The sequence below is a fragment of the Arachis stenosperma genome, chromosome 8, assembly GCF_014773155.1.
Source record: "Arachis stenosperma cultivar V10309 chromosome 8, arast.V10309.gnm1.PFL2, whole genome shotgun sequence".
NCBI lineage: Eukaryota > Viridiplantae > Streptophyta > Magnoliopsida > Fabales > Fabaceae > Arachis > Arachis stenosperma.
Window position 1 is genome coordinate 54,314,778 of NC_080384.1, and position 27,621 is coordinate 54,342,398.

The 27,621-nt window shown below is 31.1% G+C and overlaps 2 protein-coding genes across 3 annotated transcripts; both read right to left on the reverse strand.

Moving 5' to 3' along the window:
- Positions 1-1,843: 1,843 nt before the first annotated feature.
- LOC130946239 (uncharacterized) lies at positions 1,844-3,481 on the reverse strand. Its single transcript, XM_057874911.1, has 3 exons — positions 2,882-3,481; positions 2,350-2,671; positions 1,844-2,271 (listed from the first exon to the last, which is right to left on the reverse strand). Exons 1-3 carry the CDS (start codon positions 3,479-3,481, stop codon positions 1,844-1,846), a joined length of 1,350 nt encoding a protein of 449 aa, XP_057730894.1.
- A 6,977-nt stretch (positions 3,482-10,458) lies between these two features.
- Positions 10,459-19,890, reverse strand: LOC130943701 (protein MICRORCHIDIA 6-like). 2 transcript variants are annotated; one of them, XM_057871701.1, is made up of 20 exons: positions 19,676-19,885; positions 19,505-19,579; positions 18,608-18,682; positions 18,487-18,521; positions 17,098-17,176; positions 16,891-16,980; positions 16,734-16,809; positions 16,476-16,554; positions 15,435-15,563; positions 14,257-14,355; positions 14,067-14,168; positions 13,834-13,980; positions 13,489-13,581; positions 12,582-12,633; positions 12,367-12,478; positions 12,028-12,185; positions 11,839-11,945; positions 11,585-11,664; positions 11,325-11,367; positions 10,459-11,006 (listed from the first exon to the last, which is right to left on the reverse strand). In XM_057871701.1, exons 1-20 carry the CDS (start codon positions 19,803-19,805, stop codon positions 10,914-10,916), a joined length of 1,854 nt encoding a protein of 617 aa, XP_057727684.1. In that variant the 5' UTR covers positions 19,806-19,885; the 3' UTR covers positions 10,459-10,913. The 2 variants fall into 2 exon arrangements, with proteins under 2 accessions (XP_057727684.1, XP_057727683.1); XM_057871700.1 differs by having other exon boundaries at positions 19,505-19,890.
- Between the last annotated feature and the right edge of the window lie 7,731 nt (positions 19,891-27,621).

Genomic DNA, 27,621 nt, shown 5'->3' on the forward strand with positions numbered 1-27,621 from the left:
TGTACTCAACTTAAACCTCATAAATTGCATTTTCTTGATTTTTCTACTGTCTATACAGCATCACTACTGCTTGTTTACTCTGATGTTTGGAGACCATCACCATATATCTCTCACTTAGGTTATAGATTCTATGTGACTTTTATTGATGTTTTTTCAAAATACACATGCTTGTACTTACTTACTCTTATGTTTGGCTTTTATTGATTCTTATTTACTGTTTTTGTACAATTTCAATCTCTAAATCATGGTGGTAAATTCACCTCAAACATGTGTACTTCATACTTAGCAGAGCAAAGTATTTCTCATAGATACACTTGTGCTAGTCCCTACACACATGAGCAAAATGGCTATATTGTGGAAACAAGTTTGGCTATGCTTTCTCAAGCCAAAATGCCTCTCACTTATTGGGATGGAGCTGTAGTTACAGCCACTTATTTTATAAGTCTCACAAATGTTTATTTCTAGGATATGCTAAAGGGTATCAAGAGATGTGCTTTTTTGATGAAAGTGATTTTTCATACAATGAATTTTTTCTACCTAAATTAACTAATAGCAATACTTTAAACACTCATAATTCTGCTACCATACCTTCCATTCACACTTCAAATAATTCTTCTGCTTCAAGTATTATTTCACATAGACCAACTATTAGTACTAACAATGAATCTGCACCATCAACAACTAGTGCTGTGCCTAGTGATTCAATTAAAGGATCCCACCCTCTACTTCCCAATGTACAGTAGAGTTTGCCAAAGTCCTAGATAAACAATGTCGACGTCGAGCACTAGTGACTTAGTGCCTCCTCATTTTTGGGATACAATGGCGAGTGCTTATATTATCACTATGATCTTCATATATAATTATATACACATCAACACATGCTAGCAAAGTGCTTGTTACCCCTCAAAAGTGTTTTTTAATTAATGGCTAGTATGCACAAATCACTTCACCGTGTTGGCCACTGAAAGCCTCTTGATGGTTAATGCCTTCGGTATCCTTGAACCGACATTCGTCACAAATTTAAACATGCACAAAATGAGATTCAAATCATTGACACTTAATTAAGCAGATTAGTGAATTCTTGACACTTGTTTAAGCAGACTGCTTGACTAACCAAGTTGGTTTACATAGCTTATAATTTATTATTAAGGTTTAAGTTTGGTATATGAATTATAACCTTTTGTTAGAAAAGGCTGGGATGTATAAATATTTTTTGATGACTGAAATAAACTAAACAAAGAAAAATAAAACAAACAAAATAAAGGATCTGCTTAAATAGAGGGACAGTCCTACTTAAAACTACTCTTAAACTCCTTCCAAGGTGAAGAAAGTTCCACATGAGAAAGTTGTAACTTCATCGTCATCTTTGTCACAGTATCTGCCACCATGTTTGCATCTCTCATAATCAAACGAAAGTCAACACGCAATTCCAATGCATGATATCTCTTATTTTGAACACCAATGGATCAATAAACCAAAAATCATCTTGGTGATTAGTAACAAGATTAAATGTTTTCACACAATTCGTCTCACAAATAACATCTCGTTGACCCACATCCCAAGCTAAGAGATATCCTCTCCAAATAGCAAACAATTCCCCTTGAAGAATACTATTACTCTCAATCATTCCCAAACATCCCATTTGCCAACTCTCATTACAATCTCTAATAACACAAACAAAACCAATACTATCACCCTTAACCAAGATAACTAGCATCACAATTAATCTTGAAAGTACCAATAGATGGGGGATTCCAAAAACCATTTAGAGTAGAGGGAAGGGACATACGTTGTAATTCAAAAATATTCCTAAACTCATCTTCTGAAGTTAATGATAGACAAATCACTTTTTCCGGAGGCCAAGTTTCATGAGGATTAAAGATGTCATTATTCCTTGTTCGCCATATCCACCAAAGTCCCGAAAAAACTTGAACGAATGCTCTCTGCTATGATACAAGAACCAGTTCTTCAAATCCAAAGGATGACAAGAAATATCCAATCTATGCCACACAAGCTGAGCTTTTGGACAATCCCGAATACAATGTAAAACCGATTCCTGGCTAGAAAGACATCTTGGGCACCTATCCGATGACGACATCCCTCTTCTAAAGCGAAAACTTGTAGTAGGAAGAGCCTCCTTAAGACATAACCAAGCCGAAAACTTGTGCTTTTTCGGAACAAGCTGACGCCAAAGCCAAAGCCAATTCTCCCGCTCCTCCCAACCAAAAAGCTTCTTACACAACCACAAGTAACCATTGCGTGAGTCATAGACTTTGGCACCAGACCCAAACTAATACCAACCCACTTCCGGACCTGCTTGCACATCTAAATTATAAGAGAGAATATTACCTTTCAGATTTTGAGATAAAGGAGAATAAAGAGTATCCAAATGCCACCTACCAACTGACCAAATATCCTGTATCCGGAGATTCGAATCAGAAATGTGAACATAATCTATCTCGTTAGATAACCGTCCTTCTCTCCTCCAGCTAGAAAACCAAAAATTCTGGTTCAAATCCCCAATACACCAAGCAAACCCATCCTTCAACACTTCCCAAGCCTTACAAAGACTCCTCCAAATGGGAGAGCCCTTGTTCTTAGGACAACTAAAACAGTTATATAGAGATGATCGGTATTTGGCATCCAACACTTGGACCCATAACTTGTTTAGCTACAGGAAAAAAGTCCAAATTAGCTTCACAAGAAGAGCAATATTCACACAATAAGAATCTCTAATCCCCAAACCTCCATATTTTTTTGGAGTAACCAATACCTTCCAACTAACAAGATTCAATCCTCTTCTATCAAGTTGTCCTTTCCAAAGAAAATTTCTCATCATAGACTCCAATTTATTAATGATTCATTTGGGAAAAATAGAGACCTGCATCTGGTACATGGAAATAGCGGCTGCAACAGAATTAACTAAGCAGAGTCTACCAGCCCGATTGAGAAAACTCCCTTTCCAGCTTGCTAGTCTACTTTGAATTTTATCCAGGACACCATTGAAAGCTGAACGGGTCACCCTAGAATGGCTAAGAGTAAATCCAAGATACTTGCCCAAGTCTTGGACAAATCTGATAGAGGATATTCCAGTGAAAACCTCTTTCCTTGTTGCAGAGACATTCTTGGAGGAAAGCGCTTTAGACTTCTTCACATTAATCTTCATCCCAGATGCTTTGCAAAAAGTCGCTAAAACCAACATCACATTTTGCACTTGTCTCTTTGTAGCTTTACAGAATAGAAGCAAGTCATCTGCAAACATTAAGTGAGATATTCTTGGTCCCCCTCTAGAAACAGCAACCGGCTCCCACAAGCCCAAATCAACCTGATGACTAATAAAGCATAACAATCGCTCCATACACAACACAAAAAGATAGGGTGACATAAGGTCTCCTTGTCTAAGACCCCGGCTAGGAGTAAAGCCATTCAGACGATTCTCATTCCAAAGAATAGATAAGGAGGAAGCAGTGACACAATTCATAATCAAATTAATTGTAGGAATAGAAAAACTAAAGCTCTTAAGGGTATGAGCTAAAAACCTTCAGTCAACTCTGTCATAAGCTTTCTCTAGATCAATCTTAAAGGCCAATGTGCCTTTATTTGATTTAGTCTTCTTTATAAAGTGGAGGACTTCTTGAGCAATAATGATGTTGTCGGGAATTCCTCGTCCCGGAATAAATCCTCCTTGAAGCGGGCCAACAATCTCTGCAAGATGAGGACGGAGCCTATTAACAAGGACCTTCGTGATGATCTTGTAAACTACATTGCAGAGGCTAATTGGTCTGAAATCTTTCATAGATACCAGTAATTCAACCTTTGGAATAAGAACCAGTAAAGTCTCCATCATTCTCAGATCAAGAGTAATACCGGAGAATGCCTGCTTAACCATCTTCCAAACATCAAGACCAATGATCTCTCAATATTCTTTGAAGAAGAAAGCTTGAAACCCATCAGAACTCGGGGCTTTAAAAAAGTTTATGTGAAAAACAACTGTTCTGACTTCCTCTATAGTAACTGGTGCCGTAAGATTATTGCAAGCTTCCTCATTCAGAGAAGGAAGAGGCACATCACCAAGGCAACCCAAATCAACATCATCCAAATGACAGAATAAGCTTTTATTGAAAGACTCTGCTTCTTGACTCAGAACCTCTGGATCAGTTTTCCACACTCCATCCTTAAGAAAAAGGCCATGAATCTTATTATGCTTCCTTCGCACAAGAGTTTGAATATGAAAGAATCTTGTATTCATATCCCCAAACCTTACCCACTGCTCTCTGGACTTTTGGAATCATAGGAGCTCTTCTTGCACTAGAGTATTATTATAATCATCAAGCAACTGTTGTTCTTTCTGACGCAAATAAATGCTATCTACCACTTCCAAACGCTTTTGTAAATAATTAATCTGCTACTCTAATTCACATTTCTTAACAAAAATGTTACCAAATACCTTCGAGTTAAACTCTAGTGAAATCTTCTGTACTTCCGAAAGCTTGCCATGAATCCCTCTATTACCAGACCACCATGATTGATTTACAATATCCCTATACCCCGGATGAGTAGCCTAAGCAACAACAAATCGAAAAGGTCGATTCTCTTTAGGCTGAGGACGACCTTTACAACGCACCAAAATAGGGCAATGATCAGACTGAAGGCTATTTAAAACTTTTGTACAAGCCTCTAGAAAGATAGATAACCAACTACTATTTATACAGACTCGGTCAAGCTTTTTAGCCACGTCAACATAATTTTTCACCCTCCTGTACCAAGAAAACCGTCTCCCAATAATCTTCAGATCAAACAAACCACTATCCCCTAATGAAGTAGCAAACATGTCAGCTCTTTGATGAGAAAATTGACAGCCCTTAGATTCATGAGAAAATTTGACTTCATTAAAATCACCAAGAACAATCAAAGGTCCTTGAAATACCATAAACTGTGCAACAAGATAATCCCAAAGGAGAACCCTTTTATTAAATTGAGGATTACCATAAATACCACTACACCTCCAAATTAAATTATCAGATTAAATCTCAACAGTAACACCCTGATCAAAAGCATCAATGAACTTATAACAAACACCCTTCATAGAGGATAGAAACCAAATACCCCCTTATGCCCCTCTGCTTCCACTATACCAACAGAGTGATACCCCAACCTTTCCCAAAACAATTTTAAATGCTGAAAAGGGGGTGAGTTTCAACCACAATAAAGAAAATAGGTCTAAATTTTCTAATAAGTTCCTTACAATACACCCGGGTTAACTTATTAGAAGCACCCCTAATATTCCAAACAATCATATTTAAATTATCCATAAATAATAGGGATAGAATAAATAAGAACATAAACACTAAATAGAATCACCAACCTCAATAGGTGGTTTGTCCTGCACACTCTAATCCTCAATAATTGCCACCTTTGGACCCCTAACGCTGCACCTGCCATGCTTTCATCAACTAAGGTTTTCCCATTGCGCCACCATTTTTATCAACTGGCGAGTTCTGCAGAGAGGAAGGCTGCGGATGCTTCCGTAAAGAAATTCCACGACGTGCAGGAGTTCTGCGCGATGGAGATGACGCAATTTCATGTTTTTCTCGCTTCTCCATCCTAATGCCAATTGATTTGCCTCAATCATCATGCAAATTGGGCTTTGGAATCCTTCTCGAACCATACTTGTGCTGCTTTCCATCTTGGTCCTTCAAACCTGATGGCTGACCCATTGTGAATTTTCACTTACGCAGCATTTGTTGCCAGCTCTCTCCATCATCCATGCATGCCTCATTAACATGACCATCAGGTACATGAGGAGCCAATGATTCCATAACCGCATCCTTCCCTTTAACAACTCCTAATTTCTCTCCCAAATTACGAGAATTCTCACCCAAATCGCGAGCTTTCAATTCAGCCTCTTTTTAAATCTCATGATTGTTGTGTGGCACTAGTGTCGAGGCTTCATTATTTTTTCCATCATCACCAAAAGAATCACCGTTTCCTTCCAAGGACTCCTTCTCCATGCACAACGATTTATCATGCCCATACCGTGCACAAGTAGAACAAATCAGCTGTAAACTCTCGTACTCCACTTCATGAGTCATACCCTCCACTTTAATATGTTTGATTACAGGCAACCCAAGATTAATTTGAATACAAGCTCGGGCATATTTTCCTCCTTCTGCAAATTTAGTGGCCAAGTCTACTTTCATTCACCAGAATCCCTATTGCAGAAGCAATTCGCAACATTGCTTGTCACTGATAGCACCAAATTGGAAGTCTTTATACTCGAATCGATACTAGCGTTGATCCGAAAAATTTTTCGCATGGCCTAAAATCTACGTCCTATAGCTTTACTGCAACATAGTGACCCTCTATCAACCATAGACCACCAAGAATGACTCTCACACAATCCGCATCCATATCAAATTTAACCAAAAAATACCCAAACCCCACATCCAACAAATCAAACCCTCTTTTGATGCGTCATACTATCCGAAACTTATGCATAAGAGCCGTGTAGCCATAAGGCTTATCCAACACCTTGATCATGATGGCTTCCTTGTAAGGCTCTTTGCCTCCTTACCAAAACTGATACTTGGTGGACGAGAATCACCTACTTACCTGTCACCGTCGCGATACCATAAAGACCCTACTAATACAAATACCTTAGACTTTTCTGCACCAATGACATTATCTCTGATGAATTTTCTAAATCCTCTCAAGAAGAACCCTCCTTAACACCCCGATACACACCTTCCCATGCTCTCCCCTTTATTTCTTCCGATGACATGAACATTTTTTTTTACCGTGTTTCACCCTCAACCGCTCGCTCCCACTCTCTCCTTCTCTCATTCTCCTCGAGTTGAATATCTTTGTACTTTTTACAAAAAATACAAAAATGAGCACACATCGATGCTTTGATTTACACATCTAACAAGAATACATTAATTTCTTTCTATTATTCATAGATTTAGTTAATATTGATTTGGAGGTGAAAATACAAAAAATTATCACCTTGCACAACTTTAACTCCCTAAATCATAGAATGACATGCAACTCTTATAGAAAAACCACAATTAATTAAAAGAAAAAATAGTAAATAATGAACTAAATTAATTGAAGTTGACATCTTCATGTGAGAATGATAACTCGTTATTTGACATATTTAACTAAGTTATTTAATGTAATACGTATTTATATATTTAACTATTAACTATCATCTTTATATAAAAAAATCTTCACGTGAATAGACACTCTAATTAAAATACATTGTGATCTTATTCCCAAAATGAATATCTACTAAAGCATAGTACTTAATATAAAATATGATATGCAAAAGTATAACTACAATTCTACAAATGTTTCTTCCTCCTGTTTGCTTCTTCTATATTGTGAGCTCTCATTTACAATATCTTGCAACCTCAAATTTACTCTGGATGAGTCAAGAGGATTCGTGTATAAATGTTCAATTAGATTTTAACATTTTGTTGAAGGTAAGAGGAGCTTTGATCCATGGGAAACGGATCTTCTTAGGTTGATTTTTCACATAATCTTGTGAGATGCCATCTTTTACTCTTCATTTAAAATGTGGAATCAATACAAAACACTTGACAAGCAGAATAAAAGGTGAGAAATTACACATAAAAATTGGTATGAAAAATCAACATAAGAGGATCAATTCCAAGTTGTAAAAAATTTATTACTCTCATCTAAAATTTATTACTTATTTGAATGAACTTTTAAAAAATTTATTATAAAATTATTCTCTTCTAAAATTGAAACAAAAGAAACCCTCATTCTCGATCAAATTCTTGGTAACTTTTTGCTTATATAAAGTTTAAATCAAACTAATAGTTACTCTTTAGTGTTAGCACACATCTTTATTCTAAATCAATTCATTCTCCGTAGTGAATTGGTGATGGCTAAAAAAATTCTAATGGTGATGGCTAAAAAAATTCTAAATATGCCAATGAGTAATAGTTTAAATGGCATAATTTTTCCATACTCAATTAAAAAGTTGCGAATTCGAGTCTGAAAAAAAAAATAAAAAATAAAATAAAATAAAATAAAATTCTGAATATTTTCATACGGAGGAATATACCATATTCCTTTTGTAGAATATACCATATTCCTTTTGTGGGTCATTTTCACTTGTCAAAACTTTCAACTTTTACTTAGTAAGAAAAGCTACCTTTCAACCAATCAATCACTTTTTTTTTTTTTTGGATGTACTTAAACTAAACCTTTTAAGTTTTAAGACTTTTTTTTGTTAGTTAGATAACCTTCATCTCATCTATATAAGCAAATACTTTAAGATGTACATTGAAAAAAAATACTTTATTATATATACATATATGCTTGCTATTTCAGAGAGGTTTATATAAACATGGAAAATAAAAAACTAACCATATAAACCTCTTATGATTATTGAAGCAGCTTAAAGCACACATAAATGGTGCTTCAAGACAAATAGTCAATTTGTGCAAAATATGGCCGTCATGTTCATACTGTGCATCACATGCGGATGGAAGCTTTGCACCAAAATATAACCGATCAAAATTAATTAACATGGAAAAAATAATTATATTAGAATCACAAAAGTAACACAAAATGATGATAAACATAGAGGAAGAACTCAATGAAACAAAAAATAAAGAAAAATAGGAAATATAAGAATGAATGGGGAAAAAAAATATAAAGAGTGAAAATAAGTTAGATGTATTGTGAAATGTAGAAGATGATAAGAAAACGAGAGGCTTTTATAGAGAGACTCAAATGCTGTTTTTAGGGCAAAGTAATGAGGCAACTATCCACCACTTGCCAATGCAACTTGCTCGGGCAACGGGCAGTAGCTGCCCGTGAGATCTAAGATAAATAAGAATTTGCAAGTAGATCTTATTTTGTTACTAAAATAGAAATAAATATTATCATTCCTATTTCGGTAATATTACTATCTTTTATAAATTTATATAAATATATAATACAAAAATTATAAATAAAATAATAATATTAAAAATAACAATAACAATATTATTTTTCAAAATCTGTATATTAAAAAATTAATTAATAATTTTCGATAAAATTTTATATATCTAAAAATAAAATGTAGTATTTAAAATTTAGAAGTTATGCATCTAAAATTTATACAAAAAATATTATGTATTCTATACAAATAATTAATTTAGTACTTATTTTTTTATTCTTGAATTTATATCACTTGATTACCAATTTTAATTTCTATTATTATTATTATTATTGGGTACCAAATATATAATACATAATATGATTATGAATTTATTATTTGTATTGGACTATATTTTATGGCAACTTGTGTAGTGTGTTGTAGAAATGCATGTAACTCACATGTGTCGGCAATGAGTGCATTCAACCTCTTTAGGTGGCACCATTCTTTCACTCCACCTAATAAGGGTTAAAAAGAAACAAACTAAAAACCAATAAATTTTACGAGTTAGAATCCTCATACACCTGTGTAATTATATAAAAATGATTTTTAATTAGAGAAAAAAAAATACTTTCTAAACGGTAAAGTGTAAACATTCAAAAAGGATTATTAAACGTTTTGGCTTGACTAATTCTGTTCTTCAAGGATTATACTGCGTGAATCAAGGATTGCTTTAGCATAACCAATTCAATTCAGACTTTTAATAAATAGAAAATAAAAAAAACAAAAATATTCTCGTATCCATATTTATATACTTCTAAATATGCAAGACAATCAAAAAACAGTAGTAAGTATGAAAAATAAAAGTACTCATTTTATTCTTAATGTTCTTAAAATTACTTTTAACGTTTAATGAAATTTAATTTAATCTCATATTTCAATTCTATTTTTATTATTAATTTTTAGACAATTAATTCTTAGCTATTCTTTTTTAAAATTTAGCCTTTAATAACTACTATTTAAAATTTAGCCTTTAATAACTACTATTTCATCGACCAACAAATTATAATTCAAATAATATAATATTTTAGATTTAAATTTACAATTAAATTTTGATATTTTTTAATTAAATTTTAATACTATTTTTAATTTTATAATTAAATTATTATCAATAAGAAAACATTAAAATTAATAGTTCTCCATAAAATAAAAATATCCACAATTAAAACCTAATCAAATCTTTAACATATTTTATGAAAAGAATATTTTTTTAATTTTGATGATTTTAGTACAAAAAAATATAATTACAAAATTAAAAATAATATATAAACTCAATTAAAAAAAAATATAAAATAGAGTAATATAAATTTAATAAACCTATAAAATAGAGTAATTAAATATAAAATTTAGTAGTATATTATATTTATAAAATCATCTTTGTATAGAAAAAGTAATATGTTAAAATATTAAATTATTTCCATATTTCATGAAATTTTATTCCATTCATCTTTACTTTGGTTCAAGTCAATAAATATATGTACACATATTAAAGAAGACCATAGAGAGAAACGAAAAAATTGCCCTACTCATTCACAAATAATGGCTCATCATATTACATGTATACAGAAGACTAACCAAACTGGCTTACAGCATTAAATGATCACTATGCCCCTCCAAAAACCAAAATTAGCTAGCCACACACCTATTTAGGGTGTGAAAGTGAAACTATACATATGGTACAACCCGAATGAAGATCTCCAAGGTAAGAAAGTTAGTAAAGTGGTAAAGTAAAGAGTTAATCGTTATTAAATTAAGATAATGAAAGACACATTTTTTGGAAGTTATAAAATCAATACTGATTAACCCTTTACTTTACCACTTTACCAACTTTTTTACTTCAGACTTCAGAGGAGACTTCAGAGGATCCAAATTCGGTACAACACTTCTACAAATCAAAGAATTTGAACACTGCCATTTGTGACAGCTACACCTACTACTACTATTACCACCACAACTAGTACTACTCATCTTTCACATCTAGCAGTTGTAGTTGAGCCAATAGTAGATTTTGCTGCTCTCTGGCTGCTTCTATTTTACTTCTAAGATCTGTTACCTGTAAAATCATAAACCATTTTTTTCTTAAATCACAGAAGCCAAAACAACTTAACTATTTCATTCTATGCAGTTCATAGAGAATTATCTAATTTAACATACTTCAATTGCATCAGGCAACTGTGTTTAGCAAGTATCTCGGAATAAAAGTTACAAATATACAGAGATATCGAGACAATGGACATAGAGACTAGGTTTCACGGCTTGAACCTGTGACCTTGAGGTCACACGACAAAGAGACAACTCAACCGTTGCTCTAAGGCTCCCCTTCAAGGATAATAGTATATATGAATGAATAAAATTAGACCGTGCAGATTACCTTAAGATTAAGTTCTTCTTGTATCTTTTCAGATTCCAAACATCTGCAGGGTAAAGATTTAAAAGCATGTCAATGTATAACTAACTATATTACAACTCTATTGTGAATAACAAATTGAAAAACCGAGATAAAAACAGAATGGAGGTTGTGTTGGACAGCAAGAATTGATCAAGAATCAAGAAAATCTAAGTTGCTGAACAGCATCCCACGCAATTGAGACCGTTGCTGTGGTGGTAAACACGAAACATAAGTATACTCACTTTGTCTGTAGTTTCTGGTTTTCATCCAACAATGTTAAGGTCTCTTGATCTAGCACCTGCTCCGCAGGAGCCGGAATAACCTAGCATAAAATACACAGGCAGAAGTTGCAATCAGAATAAAGTTATCAAAATCGGAAGAATATGATGTTCAAGGAAAACCAGAAAATCCATGAAGACTATTCTCAAATCATCATATCATATACATATGAAAAAGATGGACAAATTTCAACATAACAAACGAAGTTACTACCAACCTGCATATTCTGAGATATGCCAACACCTTTAACATTCTCTTCTTTTGCATGCTTTTTTGAATTATGGAGGTCTACCTGTTCATATATCTTCCTCTTGTTATTAGATCCTGAACCAAATCAGGATATACAAATTAGATTACACTGACTAAGATAGTGATGCAGAATCTTGATTATCACATAAGCAGTTACCTTGCTCAGATGTGTTTCGCATGGTTCTCTTGCGTAGTTCAGCATTTTCATTTGCTGCTTTAGCATCAACAAGGTAGGACTTTCTATTGAGTTCGGCTTGTTTCGCTTTAGGAACTGGATACTTTTCACGATACCCAAGCAATCTACAATGCACGTCCCTACATATATTTTAAGAGTCCTAGACATCTCAGATATCAATGCTTAAAAATCATTAAAACTAGTCTTAGCGTTTTACATTGTTATAAATAGATGACAGTATTCTTTCATTTGTTGAGTTACTATTTACTCTGTTATTTTCCTGGATAATCATGGATTTTAACACAAGCATAAACACTATACCAGTATTCCCATGTCATTTCCTTCAATCGCGCTTCAAGCTTTTGAAACAAAGAAGTTTTCTCAAAATCTTGCTTATTATGAGTTGGCTCAACAAAATCCGCTTGCAGGATACCTAACACGAGATCAACATAATTTATTATGTAGCATATTATAATGGCTCGGTATGTCTTGATAATTGAAAAGAACTTGACAACTCATGGTGACGTTTTACTTACCGACAACTCCTCTGCCTCTACTGTCTATATAGTTCACAACCTGCCAAAATGGCTGATATTGAAAAGTAGCAATTGTATTAGAGAGAGAATAAAAGAGAAGCTACATAATAACTATATGCTACAAACTGGCATTATTTGTCAATGAACCTAGATAAGAATTTATTCAAAAGAGAAAGGAGACAAAAAACAACAATGAAGAGCATGATATGACATGACTTGTAATTTCTAATTTCTACATTAGTCTCCAAATAGCAGCAGCCAAAATTTGTCATAATAAAATGATCTATTTTTTAAAAATAGGAGTTATAGTAAAATGAAAGCTAGGACCATTTGTGGACCAGATAGCAAATAACCAACATCTAGCCTATTTTATTTCACCCCAAACTATGGAGGCTAACTCCAAAAACTAGTTCAACGAGTTAGCACAAGATTTCCAACATTCATAAAAGAATTGGTAAAAGGTTCCATAAGGAAATTGCAACAGAAAAATATATGAAAATTGCGAAACAAATTGGAGTAAGCACCACATTACACACACTAGTATTATGGGAAAGAAACTCATGCCCTTTGAAAAGTGCACAGCATGTTAACAGTGTTAATTTCAGGTTGAATCAATATACAACTAATAAGTTAAAAAAACTGTGTACTGATCTTCCATTTCCATTATATCATGCACATAGCTATAACTGTGTTCATCTACACTACGAATATTTAGGACTTAATGTTTTTGTGTACTGCTCAAAGTACTTTTTCCCTTGTTTCCTTAACTATAAATACAAGTCAATAATAGCATAAAAAGTGATGTTATTTAGCTCTTATGCACTATTATCAAATCATTAACTGTTTAACACCAGAGAATGGTTAACAACCACTTATGTAGCATATAACATTTTGGGTGATAATTTACCAGTATTAGCCGATTTTTGTGATATACATTGAAACCGTGCATAATGACTCGAGGAGCTTCCTTTAGGAATCCAACTGTTGTCACAACTGTTGCCTGCACATTGAGCCCCAAAAAGAAATTAAATTACAAAAAATGTTGAGTAAATTGAAACAGTATGTTGTATTGAAATTACCATTTATAAGTTTTAAATTTAGCTTTTGAGACCTTTCATTTCTCTTAACTTTCTATTAGTTTTGTATTTAATATCTTTTATTACTAATAGCAAAATAGAATAATTAAACATTCAGCTCAAGATAACTTTTATCCCTTAAATAATATGAATACAGTCAAAAGTAAGACAATAACCTCCACGGTTCCACCAACTTGTGGTTTATACAAGATAAATTCAATATATTTAAGATCATCAGCAATGTTATGTGGCTGCACAATTATGCCTCTCAAAAACATATGAAAACTTTCTGGTATCTGCAAGTACAATATTGACATGTAAACCTGCAAAACATGAGAATTTTAGACCAATAAATTCAACCTTTAACACGGCCTCACAAGTATAAGAATAATTTCAAAGTCCAGCATACACGTAAAGAGAAACGGAACCGATGAGCAATATGTTTCTCATTTGTTTCCCTCCAGGCAGGAATTGTGTCAATCTTCCTTACATCCCCAGCGATTCGAATATCCTGGCATATGAATAGAAGCCCCCTCGTTAAGCAATCAACGCAAAATTCTAAAACAGGCAGTACAGTAGAAATAAAAAGAAAATATCACCTCGGGATCCGTAGCAAAATCTAGCTCCAAGTTCCCATCATCGTTAAGCCACAAGTTGTAGATAATGACTTTAGTACCATGAGATCCAACGTCACTAAACTGTCAGAATGAAGAATATTTGAACTGTTTCAGAACATGCTCATTTTGAGAGGATAAACAAAGAATATCATTAAGAAATAGAGAATAAGAATACAAGAAAATGTTACTAACTATTAAAAACAATCATACTACGTGTGCACCAAAAATCAACCGTCAATCAGCCAACCATATAAAGATACGTATTTTGTGTTTATGAAAAAAATTTGATTGCGTTGCTATAAAAAAACATTTGATTATTCTTTTCTGAGGTAGTGTTTGTTTTCAAAGACTAGAATGAAGCTGAGATATTGTGTTTGATGGTCAGAGATCGGAACTAAAATTTCAGTCCCTTCAATACCTTTAGAAAGTGAAGACACAAGGAACTGAAATTTCTGAAGATGGAACTGAAACTTTAATAACATTTTCCTTAATAATTAAGGGTATTTCAGTAAATATTCTTATTTCATCTCTATATTTATCTTGAACCAAACAAGATACTAAGACATAACTCAGTTTTGTGCACTTTACACCAAACATAATACAGAGACTTAATCTAATCTCAGTTTCCTAGTCTCTGTCTCTCAGTCTTAGTCTCTCTTCCAAACGCAGCCTGATAGATTTGATTATTCTATCATGTCAAGGTTTGATTATTCTGGAACCTTTGGCATTCATGGAGCATGTTTGTATTAGAAATGCACTCAGCATTAGGAAACAAACTAATTTGTCAAACAAATTACTTCATATGGGTACAAGCATTGTTGCATGCTTTATTCCCTTGCTGGTCAACCATATTTTTCTGAATATATGTGAGGATGTCTCATCCACTTCTATACATTTTCTAATAAAATTACTCAAACAGATTTTATTTCCTTTTCTAATAAAATTGTGCAGAGACAATTTAATCTCTTTTACAAAATTTAAGCTGTTCGAGAGGAAAAATCTCCAAAGTTCATTTTTAGCATTACTTGAAAACATAAAATAATTTAAAAAAAAAAAAAAAAGCATTTCCCATAATATACATAGTATTATTATTGAAATCATTTTAATCTAACAACTTCCAGCCAATAGTCACAGATGAAAGGAGAAACATAGAAACTAACTTGTCCAAGAAGTTCTTCTTCTGATGAGTATGGAGACCAGCGCAAAATCAAAGATAAATTGGTCACAAAATGCTCTTTGCCATTTAATATCTCCAATGATCCAGTTGATGAATTAAACCCATAGTTTACCTGAAATTGACAAGAACAGTTAGTGTTGTAAATAAACTCCACTAGTAGAATCAACCATTGCAGAAAAGATTCTTATGAGAAAGAGCACAAAAAATGATTTAGCAAATGATCAGTGTTCAGAAGTCTCTTAAAAGTCTGTCCTAAGCATGTTGCAATAAGGGTCCTTTTAGGATTATTTTAGGGGGAAACAAACAAAACAAAAGAAAAATAAAAGGGATCCTTGGAGCAATGAATTAACCACTGACATTTTTGTCAACTCAGGCTCCCTATAGCACCCACAATGTTTTGGCAAGATGTTCTTAACACGATTAACCGGAATTCTCCCCTAGAAGCACTAGCATCTCACAACTTTATCTACAAAAATATGAATAAAGTGTGCAGAGATTGCTCAAGAGCTCATTTATTTCTAATGTTCGCTATTGTGTAGTCTCTCATTCTCTCTAGAAGAAGCTTTTTCGAATGCTTGGACGTGTACGTTGACAATGGACTTGCATCAACACCTCACTAATTTGAAAAGCTTTAGATCCTTGTAAGAAGCAAGAATCTTATGGTAGCCCTCAACTTATATGTTTTGGTGTATCTAGTCGAAAGGAATGCTAAAAAAGAAAAACCCTTTTCATACACCAAATACGGTTAACACCCATATAAAAATGTGGTTGCTAATAAATAATTGTGTATTTAAATTATTTTTTAATTAACAAAACAAAGAGAACACGTGTTCAGTTGTTAAGATAATACTAATGTCAAAACGGTGTTTATTATAAAGGGTGTAGATGTAGCAGGATTGCTAAAAAAAATTTAATGATTCCTTTTCAATCTAACTTTATTTGAAGAGAAGTAGCATTTGAAGCCTATGCACAATATAAACCAAACCCTTTACATAATAAACGAAAAATGTGGAATACCACTCACCATGGGTACTACTATTCTGTCAAGCTTTTCTTGCACCAAAAATGTATATGACAGAAGTCCAATGCTTTGCGTCAATATCCTGATGCAGGTAAAAACAGTACGAAAATTAAGCATAGTTTTCACTTTTCTTTTCCACTGTAACTTCAATTTTTGTCCCAAAATCACCCTGCCTCACTCTAATGAAAGATCAGAAGGCATAATGTTTAAAAGCCTAACTAACTTCAGCATGGATAGATGTTTTAAGTTTTTGTCACATACCCATTACTCATATGCCGACTGAAGACTATGACATCAGCCCCAAGCCTCATACTACTGGTCTTAAAGCCATTACCATCTGCAACAATAAACTAAAACTCAAAAAAAGAATAACGCACGAATACTAAAATAGTTGAAGAAACAATGCCGAGACCCATACACTGCCCAATAGCCAGCTTTGACTTCTTATCTGAAAATCCAAAACTCATGCAATGCCTCATTGCTTCTGGATCCATTCCACCACCATCATCTGATTACCCAATGTCAGTACAAAATCAATAAAAATGTCTAATGCTAACAAGAGTCAGGCTAGGATTTTCAATAACTACTAAATTTCTAAAATTGATGAGTTCCAGAACCATTGTACCTTGAATCAGCAATGCTGGACTTCCATCCTTTGGATTCGAAGTTTTATCTACAAGGACAAAGGTAGCCCCATTTTGGATCTATCCTAAGCACAAATGGCAAGAATGCAATACAAATTGGAGCATAAAACAAATGTAAAATGTAAGATGTAAGATGTTAAATGATGATTTCAAACAAGAAATGGAAAAATCACATCAACAAAAATTATGGTTTTACACCAATCTATGGAATGATAATTAAGTAAAGAACATCGGAATAAACATGAACCTTAAAAAAAGGTATATTAACAGTAGAAACCAGAAACGAAGGATATGTATAGAACGGAAATCATTTTTGGAAAACATCACCGTTAATGTAAGTTCGGCTGCCAAAAGAAAAACCCTAATACAGAAGTGAAGATTAGAAAAAATATTCTACGAAAAATTAAAAGTTTTAAGTATCTTGGTGCATCAAACAGGATGATGGAAAGATTTAACAGGATATAAGTCATAGAATCCAAGCAAGTTAGTCAAAATGGCGGAGTGTGTCTGGTTTTATATGTGACAAAAAATTGTCTTCAAAACTTAAACGTAAATTCTGTCGCACTGCTATGAGACCGGCTATACTTTATGGTACAGAGTGTTGGGCGGCCAAAGGAGAGCACGAACACAAGTTAAGTGTGGCAAAGATGAAGATGTTGAAATGGATGAAGGATCATACGCGATTGGATAGAATAAAAAACAAAAATATAAGAGAGTTGGAGTAGCACCTATTGTGGAAAAGATTGTAGAATCGCGTCTTAAGTGGTTTGAACATGTGAGGAGAAGCCCGACAGAACACCCAGTTAGAAGGGTGGATGAGATGGAAAATGGACAAGGGATAACAGGAAAAAAAAACCTAGAAAGACCATAAACGAGATGGTCAAACAAGATCTACATATTTGATTCATGTAGCCAATCTCACCTAGTAGGACAAGGATTTGTTGTTATTTGTTGTATCACAATTAATAAAGAATGCACCATCAGAAATCAATGCCTAAATTAGTATGCAGGTAAATGACAAATAAAACTAACATAGTATATACAATACTTAAAAGGAAATTCTTGGGAACCGGCAACTTTTAGTATTTTTTACCATCATTTGGCTAGCACAAACACTACATTATTTTTAACAAATAAATTTTATTAATTTATGTGTGCAAACTCTACCAAACATAGATGCACACTATATTGATTCATGTATGCAAAACTATGATATATAGAGTTATAAATCATGTTTTTTATCTGCAAAAGGTATTGTAAATAAGAGTGCAAATTATTGTTGGCTAAAAATGATACTATTTACTGGTCATATAACATTGCTCATCCTTAAAATTCATGCAGTTCACAACTGAAACATCACTAATAATCACCTCATCAACTGCATTATCGAGAAGCTCCGCTATGGCTGCAACCAAAATCAAAGAAAAAGACCAACACATTAAAATAAAAACAAAAAGGATGAACAAGTTCATATAAGTCATAAGAACATACCACCAAATGCCCACTTATGTGAAGTTGCATTCGAGTGAAGGAACATAGGGTGTACATGTAGATAGTTTTTGACATCTGAAATCAAAGAAAAATTCTGTCACAACTCAATATAAGCACTAATCAAATTCTCAAATTCTGCCTTGTACATGCAACAACCCATTGACCAGCGACAAGCGACAGACCCTTCAATGGTAGGGGTGGCAATGGGTAGGATAGGGTAGGGTTTGAATCCAACCCTAACCCTACCGTGGGTTGAGAATATCCCAACCCTAACCCTACCCGTTATTAATCCGTGGGTACCCGACCCTATCCGCAGGTTACAAAAAATATACAACATTATTATATAACTTGATAATAATTTAAAATAGAACTAATTTTTATGTAAAAAAAATATTAAATTATTAATTAATGATTTTCTTTTGGTGGTTAAGGATCTTTTGTATTTAGTGATAACTCTTTAGTTCAACATCCACTTAAAACATATTTTTATATAAGTATATAACATAAACATATATAAAGTGAGGGTTGGTCGAGTAGGATTGAGGCTCAACTCGCACCTTACCCGACCCGCATGAGAATCCTACCTGCACCCTACCCGACCCGCTGCAGATCGGATTGGTCGAGTAAGATTGAGGCTCAACTCGTACCCAACCTGACCCGCATGAGAATCCTACCCGCACTCTATCCTATCCGCTGCAGATTAGGTTGGCAACCCTACCCGATCGGGTGGGATCGGGTTGGATACCCGCCTAGGGTAATATTACCACCCCTATCAATAGAACTCAGATTCGCAACAAATTAGTCATTCACTGAGCTAGGGGATACCGTGGCCAACAAAAAATATAAGCATTAACGACCATGGAAGAAACTAGAAGCTGCATTAATTTGGAAAATTACTTTGGAGTGTGAATTTTTTCGAAGCAGGGTCATCATCATAAGTCCCAGCTTTCCAAAACTGCCGAGTAAGGGGTGCTGCACAAATGGCTGACGCATAAGAAACGTCTGAATCATCATCAACAGCTGCTCGAACAGAATGAATGCGAGGTCCATTTCGATTCGCCAGTTCACCTTTATTACTCGATTTTTCTTGCTTTACATCGAAAACAAGATCTGGCTCCTGCTTCACAGCTGTGGGAATAACCTTTTCGTTTTCACTCTCATCATCACTAGATAAATCAATAATTTCTCTGTCTCCCATGTTTGTCCCTGTAACCTAAGCAAAGCATACAAAGTTGAGTTAGCATTGTGAAACAATGGAAAGGGAATTTAACAAATTCATATTTATTCACTCCTATAAACTAGGACTCACACACACAAAATCCCTAAATAATATTCCATTCCCAATTTCCCATATAGAGTTTACCTATTAAATTATAGAACTTTCCACAATGTTCTCCCCAACTTCTTTTTTAATATGAGGAGTGCTAAGAATCCAGGACTTTTATTAGATTCTGGCCAGTACTTAATCATCAAAAGAAAATTGAATGATTTTATATTATTAGATACAATCTCACATCATTAAAAATATTATTAGTGGCTAAAAATCACAAAATCTGTTAGCCCCTAGACTTTCTATTTTAATCTTTGCTCTAATGAATTAGGTTTAAGAATTTGTTTGGGATATTTTTAAAAAAGATATTTTTTTAAATAATATTATTTTAAAATATCTTTTATGAAAATAAAAAAAATATATATTTAAATATCTCATATAAAAAATCTTTTTATTTATCAATTATATTTAGATAAAATAAGATAAAAGTATTTTTTGTTCATTTATTATAAAAAATATATTTTTTTAAATCTTTTAAAAAATTGTAAATTATAATTTCTCAAAAAATATTTTTATTTTTCTAATATTTTTATTTTTATTATTAGAAATTTTTAAATACACTAAAAAATAAAAAAGTATCTTTTTCATAGATTTAATAACACTCAAATAAACACTTAGTTCATGCTAATTTCACAAAATTTTGTATACACTTTTATAGTATTTTATCCTTTTATAATAAAAAGACAGTCTAGTGTATTGATATTCTACGTTAACATAAAATTTAAAAAAAAAATTCTTAAAAGATATAATATAAGTAACATAACTTGATAACTATATTAGTAGTTGTTTTCACGACTTAAATCGGTGACTTCAAAGCCAGAACAAACTTCAACTAAAATAACTTTTAAAGCGCAAATTGTTTCGATAAGTATTTAACCTAAACTCAAATAAAATACCAAATCGCAATATTCTCCCAAACTTCTTTTCTTAATATTTACTGCTAATGAATTAGGTTTACGAAGGATTACCATATGTTCATAACCCATAGCGAAAAAAAAGAAAGAAATCTTAAAGATCTATTTTGTGCTTAAATTTTATTCAAATAAATAATATATAGATCAGATCTAGATACCTGTATACGCTAGTAAAATCACTTTCTCCCTTCGATAGTACAAAGGCGCTATGCGTATCCACACTGAGATCAACCTTTGCTGTCAACTCATTGATCAATGGACATCTTATCTAAATTGAGAAATCTCTTGCAACTCTTTGCACACCATAAAATTTTTCTCTAAAAATTAGACTCACATACGTTTATGTGTGTAGAGATAAAGGAATAAAACTTTTGTATTTTTTCTCATCTCTCTTTTTTCTACTCTTGGCATATATATATATATATATATATAGTATGAGATTTGTTATTGATTTTAAATTTGAATCTCAATTGAAATTTGAATCTCAAATCAAATTTGAATCATATCTTACTATTTTAAACTTGAATCTTTCAAATTTATGAATCATATCATAACTCAATTTGAAACAGAATCAATTAGGATTTCATCCAAATTAAGAATTTAAGTTTAGAGATAGAATAACTAACTATTCTCAAATCTTATTTAATATTCTCAATTATCATATTATTATTATATTCTTGATACTAATAAAGAATATATAATATTCTATTTGAATTAATATAATTATTTATTTAATCAAATCAAAATAATAATTAATCAATTTTACAGCAAAAATTAAAACACTCGTTAGTGTGTGACTCCATAGGTTCAATACTAAGTGGGTAGTAAATTAGACATACTAAATTTACTAATTAAAGTTGGGGTCTAGCAACACTCCTCAACGACCCAATAGTATGAAATAATCTATTTTTACTAAGAATCTCAGAAGAACAAAGTATAATTCTTTTCATCATTCCATCTCTTGGTAAACTTTTAGAATATGATTTAATTGTCAAACTCTAACTTATTACCATTATTATAATAATTGTGAATGGCTTAAGAAACTTATTTCTTCATTCATTCAATCTCATTTACCAAAGTTTTATTCATCTCAATCATCATAATCATAGAGCTCAAACTCTTTACCAAGAGTTGACAAATTCTTTATTGACTAATCATTAATTCTACAAATCTTTAAATCATACCTAATATCCATTCAACTAGCACCCTAGGGTATTAGGTGTCCAAAATCAAAGTATAATAAATACATTGTCAATTACTATGATAGTCGCAAGTCAAAGGAACTCTATTATTAGTATTTATTACTATGTTTATTTTGAGAATATCTTATTGACAAATATGCGGTAATTATAACTATTAGAAATTTTCAAAATGAGTCAGTTTAATTGTGATATCTCTATATGCACCATATATATAATTTAATAAATGAGATCTATTAGACCATTATATATATATATATATATTGATCTTTTGGATTATAATATCTTTCTTAAAAATCCTATGACCAAGAATAATTTAGATTAAATTATAAAAAATTTATCTCTCAATATTATTATCACTATCACAATAATAAATCTCTAAATTTAATCAAAAATCTTATTATATTAATATTTTAATATAATAATAATAACAAATTATTTGACACATGATTGGTTGAATTGTGTCATACTACTTATTATTCCCAACAATTTAGTCCATGTCAATCTCACAAAATTTTGTATATACTTTTATAGTATTTTTCTCTTTTATAATAAAAAAATAATCTAATATACTAGTATTCTATATTAACATAAAATTTGAAGAAGAATCATATTTACAGGGCGTAATATACACAATCTAATTTTATTAGTGATTGTTTTTACGATTTGAATATGTGATCTTTAGGTTACAACAAAATCCAACTAAAATAATTTTTAAAGAGCAAGTTGTTTCGACAAAACATTTAACCCAAATTCAAATAAAACACCAAACCACTCTTGATATATCAATGAAGGTAGAATAAGTATTTCAAATAACTCTAACAACTAAGAAGTTAAAATTTTGGTCAATATACCCACAATTCAAAATTCACCACTAATATTTTACTAACTCACACTTCTCCATTTTGTATTAATTATTCACTAGACATGATCACAATATCTCTCTAATTATAATTTTTTTTATTTACCAAAACAACATACACATTTTTTTCACTAAAGAGATAGGATTTATTATTAAAACCCAAATTACCAACAAAAAAATTTTAAAGTTTACCGAAAATAAACTAAAAAAATACATCATCTTGGTATTAATTATCTGTTTCTGTAGTATCATTATCAACCCTTAAACTCAAAGCCAACTCTATAAATATATAAAAGTTTCTAATTGATTCTACTTATCCAGTGGTTTGAGTGAGAAGAGAACCTAATTCAATGAGCTAGGGATAGATTTAATGTAAATTCCTAATAATTATCCCTACATCAATCACGTAGTGATGTAAAAATGAATCGATAAGAGAGTGTTTCACTATAGAAAAAAAGACCCACACGAATAGTGGTAAACGAAGCGATAGCAAGAGTGTCAACTTGAGTAACGTAAACATTAGTGACAATTTAATACTTCGAAAATTTAAGAATTTTTCCGTAAGATTCGTCCACGGGTGAGTCAGGACCTAAGATCAGGTCAAAAGGTGTATTCGATGGACAATGAGTAAATATTCTTATACTACTCTTTGTTAATCTCCAGGCTAGACTAGGCTAATTTTATATATAAAACCCACTCTATTCAGTTATGTTTTATGTTTGTTTGTGAAGTAGTGTTAGGACTTAGGATTGAGTAGGATTGAGTGGAGCAGGCTTTGTTTTAACTCTTGTTTTGGGATTTTTTGTATTAGGACTGATAAAATTTTTCTTTTTAATTTTTGGGACTAAGGACAAAAAAATAAAAAAGACTTAGAGTTGACTCTATAATTGAAGGTTGTATTATAATTATAATGATTTCTTTCAACATAATGATTAAGTTTAGTCTTTTGGATGTGGTTCTTTTTCAGATTCTACATTGATACTTATGTACCGGGTTACTTTTTTTTTCTTTTTTTCTATTGAACTTTTTATTAATCTCTTTTAAACATGATCTTTTACCTTCTTTTCTCCAACTAACCTTCTCTCGTTTAAGTTCTATTATAGAAAATTATTAGTTTACTTTTTTATCTATTCATGTTTATAAATAGAATCAAATAATATAATCACTTATTTGATTCTACTTGATTTTATCTCATGATATCAAAATTTTTATAACTAAGATGTCTAAAAAATCTAATTCATATTAACCTTGTTCTTCTAAAATAAAAAATTAAATTGAAATTTAAAAATATACTATATCTATATTTGTTTTTATTGTATTTTAAGTAAATATGTTCATCAAAAATATAAAAATATTATTTAAAAAGAATATTATTAAAATTCTTTATAATTTATAAATATTGAAAATTAATTACCAAATAAAAATATAAAAACTTTTAAAAAATTCGATCTAATATATCTTTTATATAAAAAATATCAACACAAAAATAATTGATTATACGCTTTAAAGTTTGAAATTTCTCAAAAATAAGTTAGTTGGTATACAAATTTATTTTTAAATACAAAAATATATGTAAATCGAATTGAATTGAAATTTTAATATAAACAAAATTTAGATTCGATCTACTCTAAAACATTAAATATTATGATCTGATCAGATCTTACTCTCGAATTATTAATATAATTTGTTGTTCCACAAAATTTAGATCTCAAATTAAAGAGATATTTACTTACAAATATAAATTTCAAATGAAAAAAATAAAGTAAAAAATAAGCTAAAATATACTTAAATTAGTAACAAGAAATTATTTTAATACTAAAATTACTTTTAAACGAAGACTAAAATCTTCTTCAAATTCATATGAATAATTAAAATAAATAATCTTTTGAATAGTAAAACTTTTTTTCTCTTTCTGATATTAAAATTCACAACCATCTCAAAACCTTGATATCCAACAGAATATTAAAAAGACAAAAAAGAAAGAATAAGAGCGAAGCAGTGATAAAAAAAGGTTTGCGTATCAGTAATTAAGTTGGGTTTCCGTTAGAAAGAGGGAAAAAAACGTAGCCTTTATTTATGGAGACAAAATTTCAAACTTTATGAGAATTTAAAGGAGCTACGGACAAAGTAACGTGATTTGACTTTATAGTGACAATGATAAATTTCGAAGAAGAAAGAAAATAAAGAAAATTCTAATATAAAAGTAGAGAAAGGCAAAATCTTTTTATAAAAGTTACGCTAATACCCTAATGTTTTTATGATTGTGTGTGCTTGTGATTGGATTCTATATTTTGTAATTACTCTCTAATTTATGTTTGTTTTGTATTGTTTGTGCCTATGATTGATTTTGTTTTATGATTGGGTTTTGATGGTGATTTGTGTTGAATTGGATCGTAGGTCGAGTTGATTTGATTTGAGACAAAGGCCGTGATTGGAAAGACCAACGGTAGACTTTGGTTAAAATGATTTTTTTGTAAGCGGTGAAATATATGAAATGTCAATTTGCTTGAAATTTTTATAAGAAAATATGAGTTTTAAATTTGGATAATGAACTTAATTCTTAACTCCGACCCTACTAAGAACTACCCAGTTCTTACTCCCTATTTCCACCCCGTTTCAGTTACAGGTGTGAAAGTTTAATGTGAAACTACAACAGCATAAAAGATTGAGTTTACGAGTTAAGTTCTTAAATTTTATTTTTCTCTCATCGTTTATTGTTTTAGTTTTTAGAGGAGTAGGATTTGTTTTTCAGAATATTGGAATAAGTTAATGTATATATTACTATGTGAATAAAGATAAGCAGTGCTCTAACTTTTAGTACAATAATGAGGTACTAAAAATTAGGGTGTTACATCTAGCTTTTTTTACTTTCTCTTCTTCAATCCTTGTTTCTTATTATTTTTGTTATCAATAACACAAAATTGAACTATACAAAAAATTTGTTTGCAAAAAAAAAACATCTTTTATTTTTTTATTTTTTTATAATTTTAATATGGTATTAGAGTCATAGTATCTTTTCTGAAAAAGATATATAAATTATCATCTTTCGATGAAAAATCACCATATTTCTTTTTCAATTTCTTCTCACAATGAACGATTAATCTTTCAATTTAGTTCAAAATCTAACCAATTTCTATTATATCAATCCAAATAAAAATTTTACCTTAGTCTTAACTACTCTATTTTAACAAAAAATAACAACAAAAAATTCTTCCTCTCTTTTTTCTCATTCTTTCATAATTATTATATTTTTTTTATTTGAGTTGTCAATAAATGGATAATGACATAAGATAGAATATTGAATCATATATTTAGTTTAATTATTCAAATTGATAAGCATTCATATATTCTAATGATGTGCTCTAGTAGTTCCTTATAAAAAAATTATATGGTACAGATCTAAATTTGTACAGATTTAAAGATATAATGATGTGGCAAAATCTAAACCACACATTCTAAAGCTACACTTTTCACTTAAAACCGTAACTCTTCACAAAGAAAAGCGTCACCTAATGGAAAAAAGTAAATTAGAAGATTTAAGAGAAGAAATAATTAAGTTATCAAAATTAATAGATCAAAAGTTAATGATTTTAACTAATGTTAATTGTAATGACACCGAATTCTTAAAATCAATACAAAATGATTTTTCTCAAAATCTTTATTTTACTATAAGTTTTATTGAAGGACTTCAAAAACCTGAAAAAACTTATTTTTCACACGGAATTTCTAAAAAATGTTACCATGGAAATGATTCCCCACATCTTTATCATACCTTCAACCCACAATTAAATTTTATAGTATATATGCTTGAAGAAATATTAGTATCCATAAAATTTCAAAGGGATAAGGAAAAAGAGAATCCCAAAGAAGAAAAATTTCAAAATATAATCAACATAACAATCTAAAAGTAAAACCACCATTGAAATTATGAATATTGAAGAAAAATTAGAAGAAGTTACAATGCTTTTTAAACAATTAAAAATGGCTCAAGAAAATAATATTATGGAACATGGTTTTCAAATAGAAGAAGAGTTAGTTAATTCTGAAAATATAGAAAATGAAGAACACATTCTAGATTATTCAAGTGACGAAGAACCAGCAATTCCAATACAAGTAAAAAATGAAGTTGGAACATCTAAGGATAATCAATCTCAATTTAAATGGGAAACAGGTTTTGATAATTATGCTTTCAAAAAAGGGTTTATAAATAAAGATTCAAAATATACAAAAATACCATCAAAATACGTTCCTAAAATCCAGGAAATGGAAGGAGAAAGAATACTTGACTTAGACTGTAAAAAGAATGAAAAAGAAATTTTCGAAAATTGGTTGAATTCCTTTTTATTAGAAGCATTTACTAATCCAAAACTTAGTGAATTGTCTGGAAGAGATATTTGGAATTACATAGGGTTTCATACTAAAGGAACTATAAGAGATTATATGACATCAATAGAGAACCAAATAATAGAAGAATTAGCAACAAAAACGACAGCTTATGATAAAATATTATATATAATGATGATTCTATATAAAGAATTTTTTGGAAAAAATATTATAGATCATAGACAAGAAATCTATAATAAAGAATATCAAGAAGCAAAAAATCATCTAGCTAATATTCAGATATATGATCTATGTAATGTAGAGTCTTATATATATGAATATAGAATACATTATTACAAATTAAAAGAAGAAGATAAAAATCATTA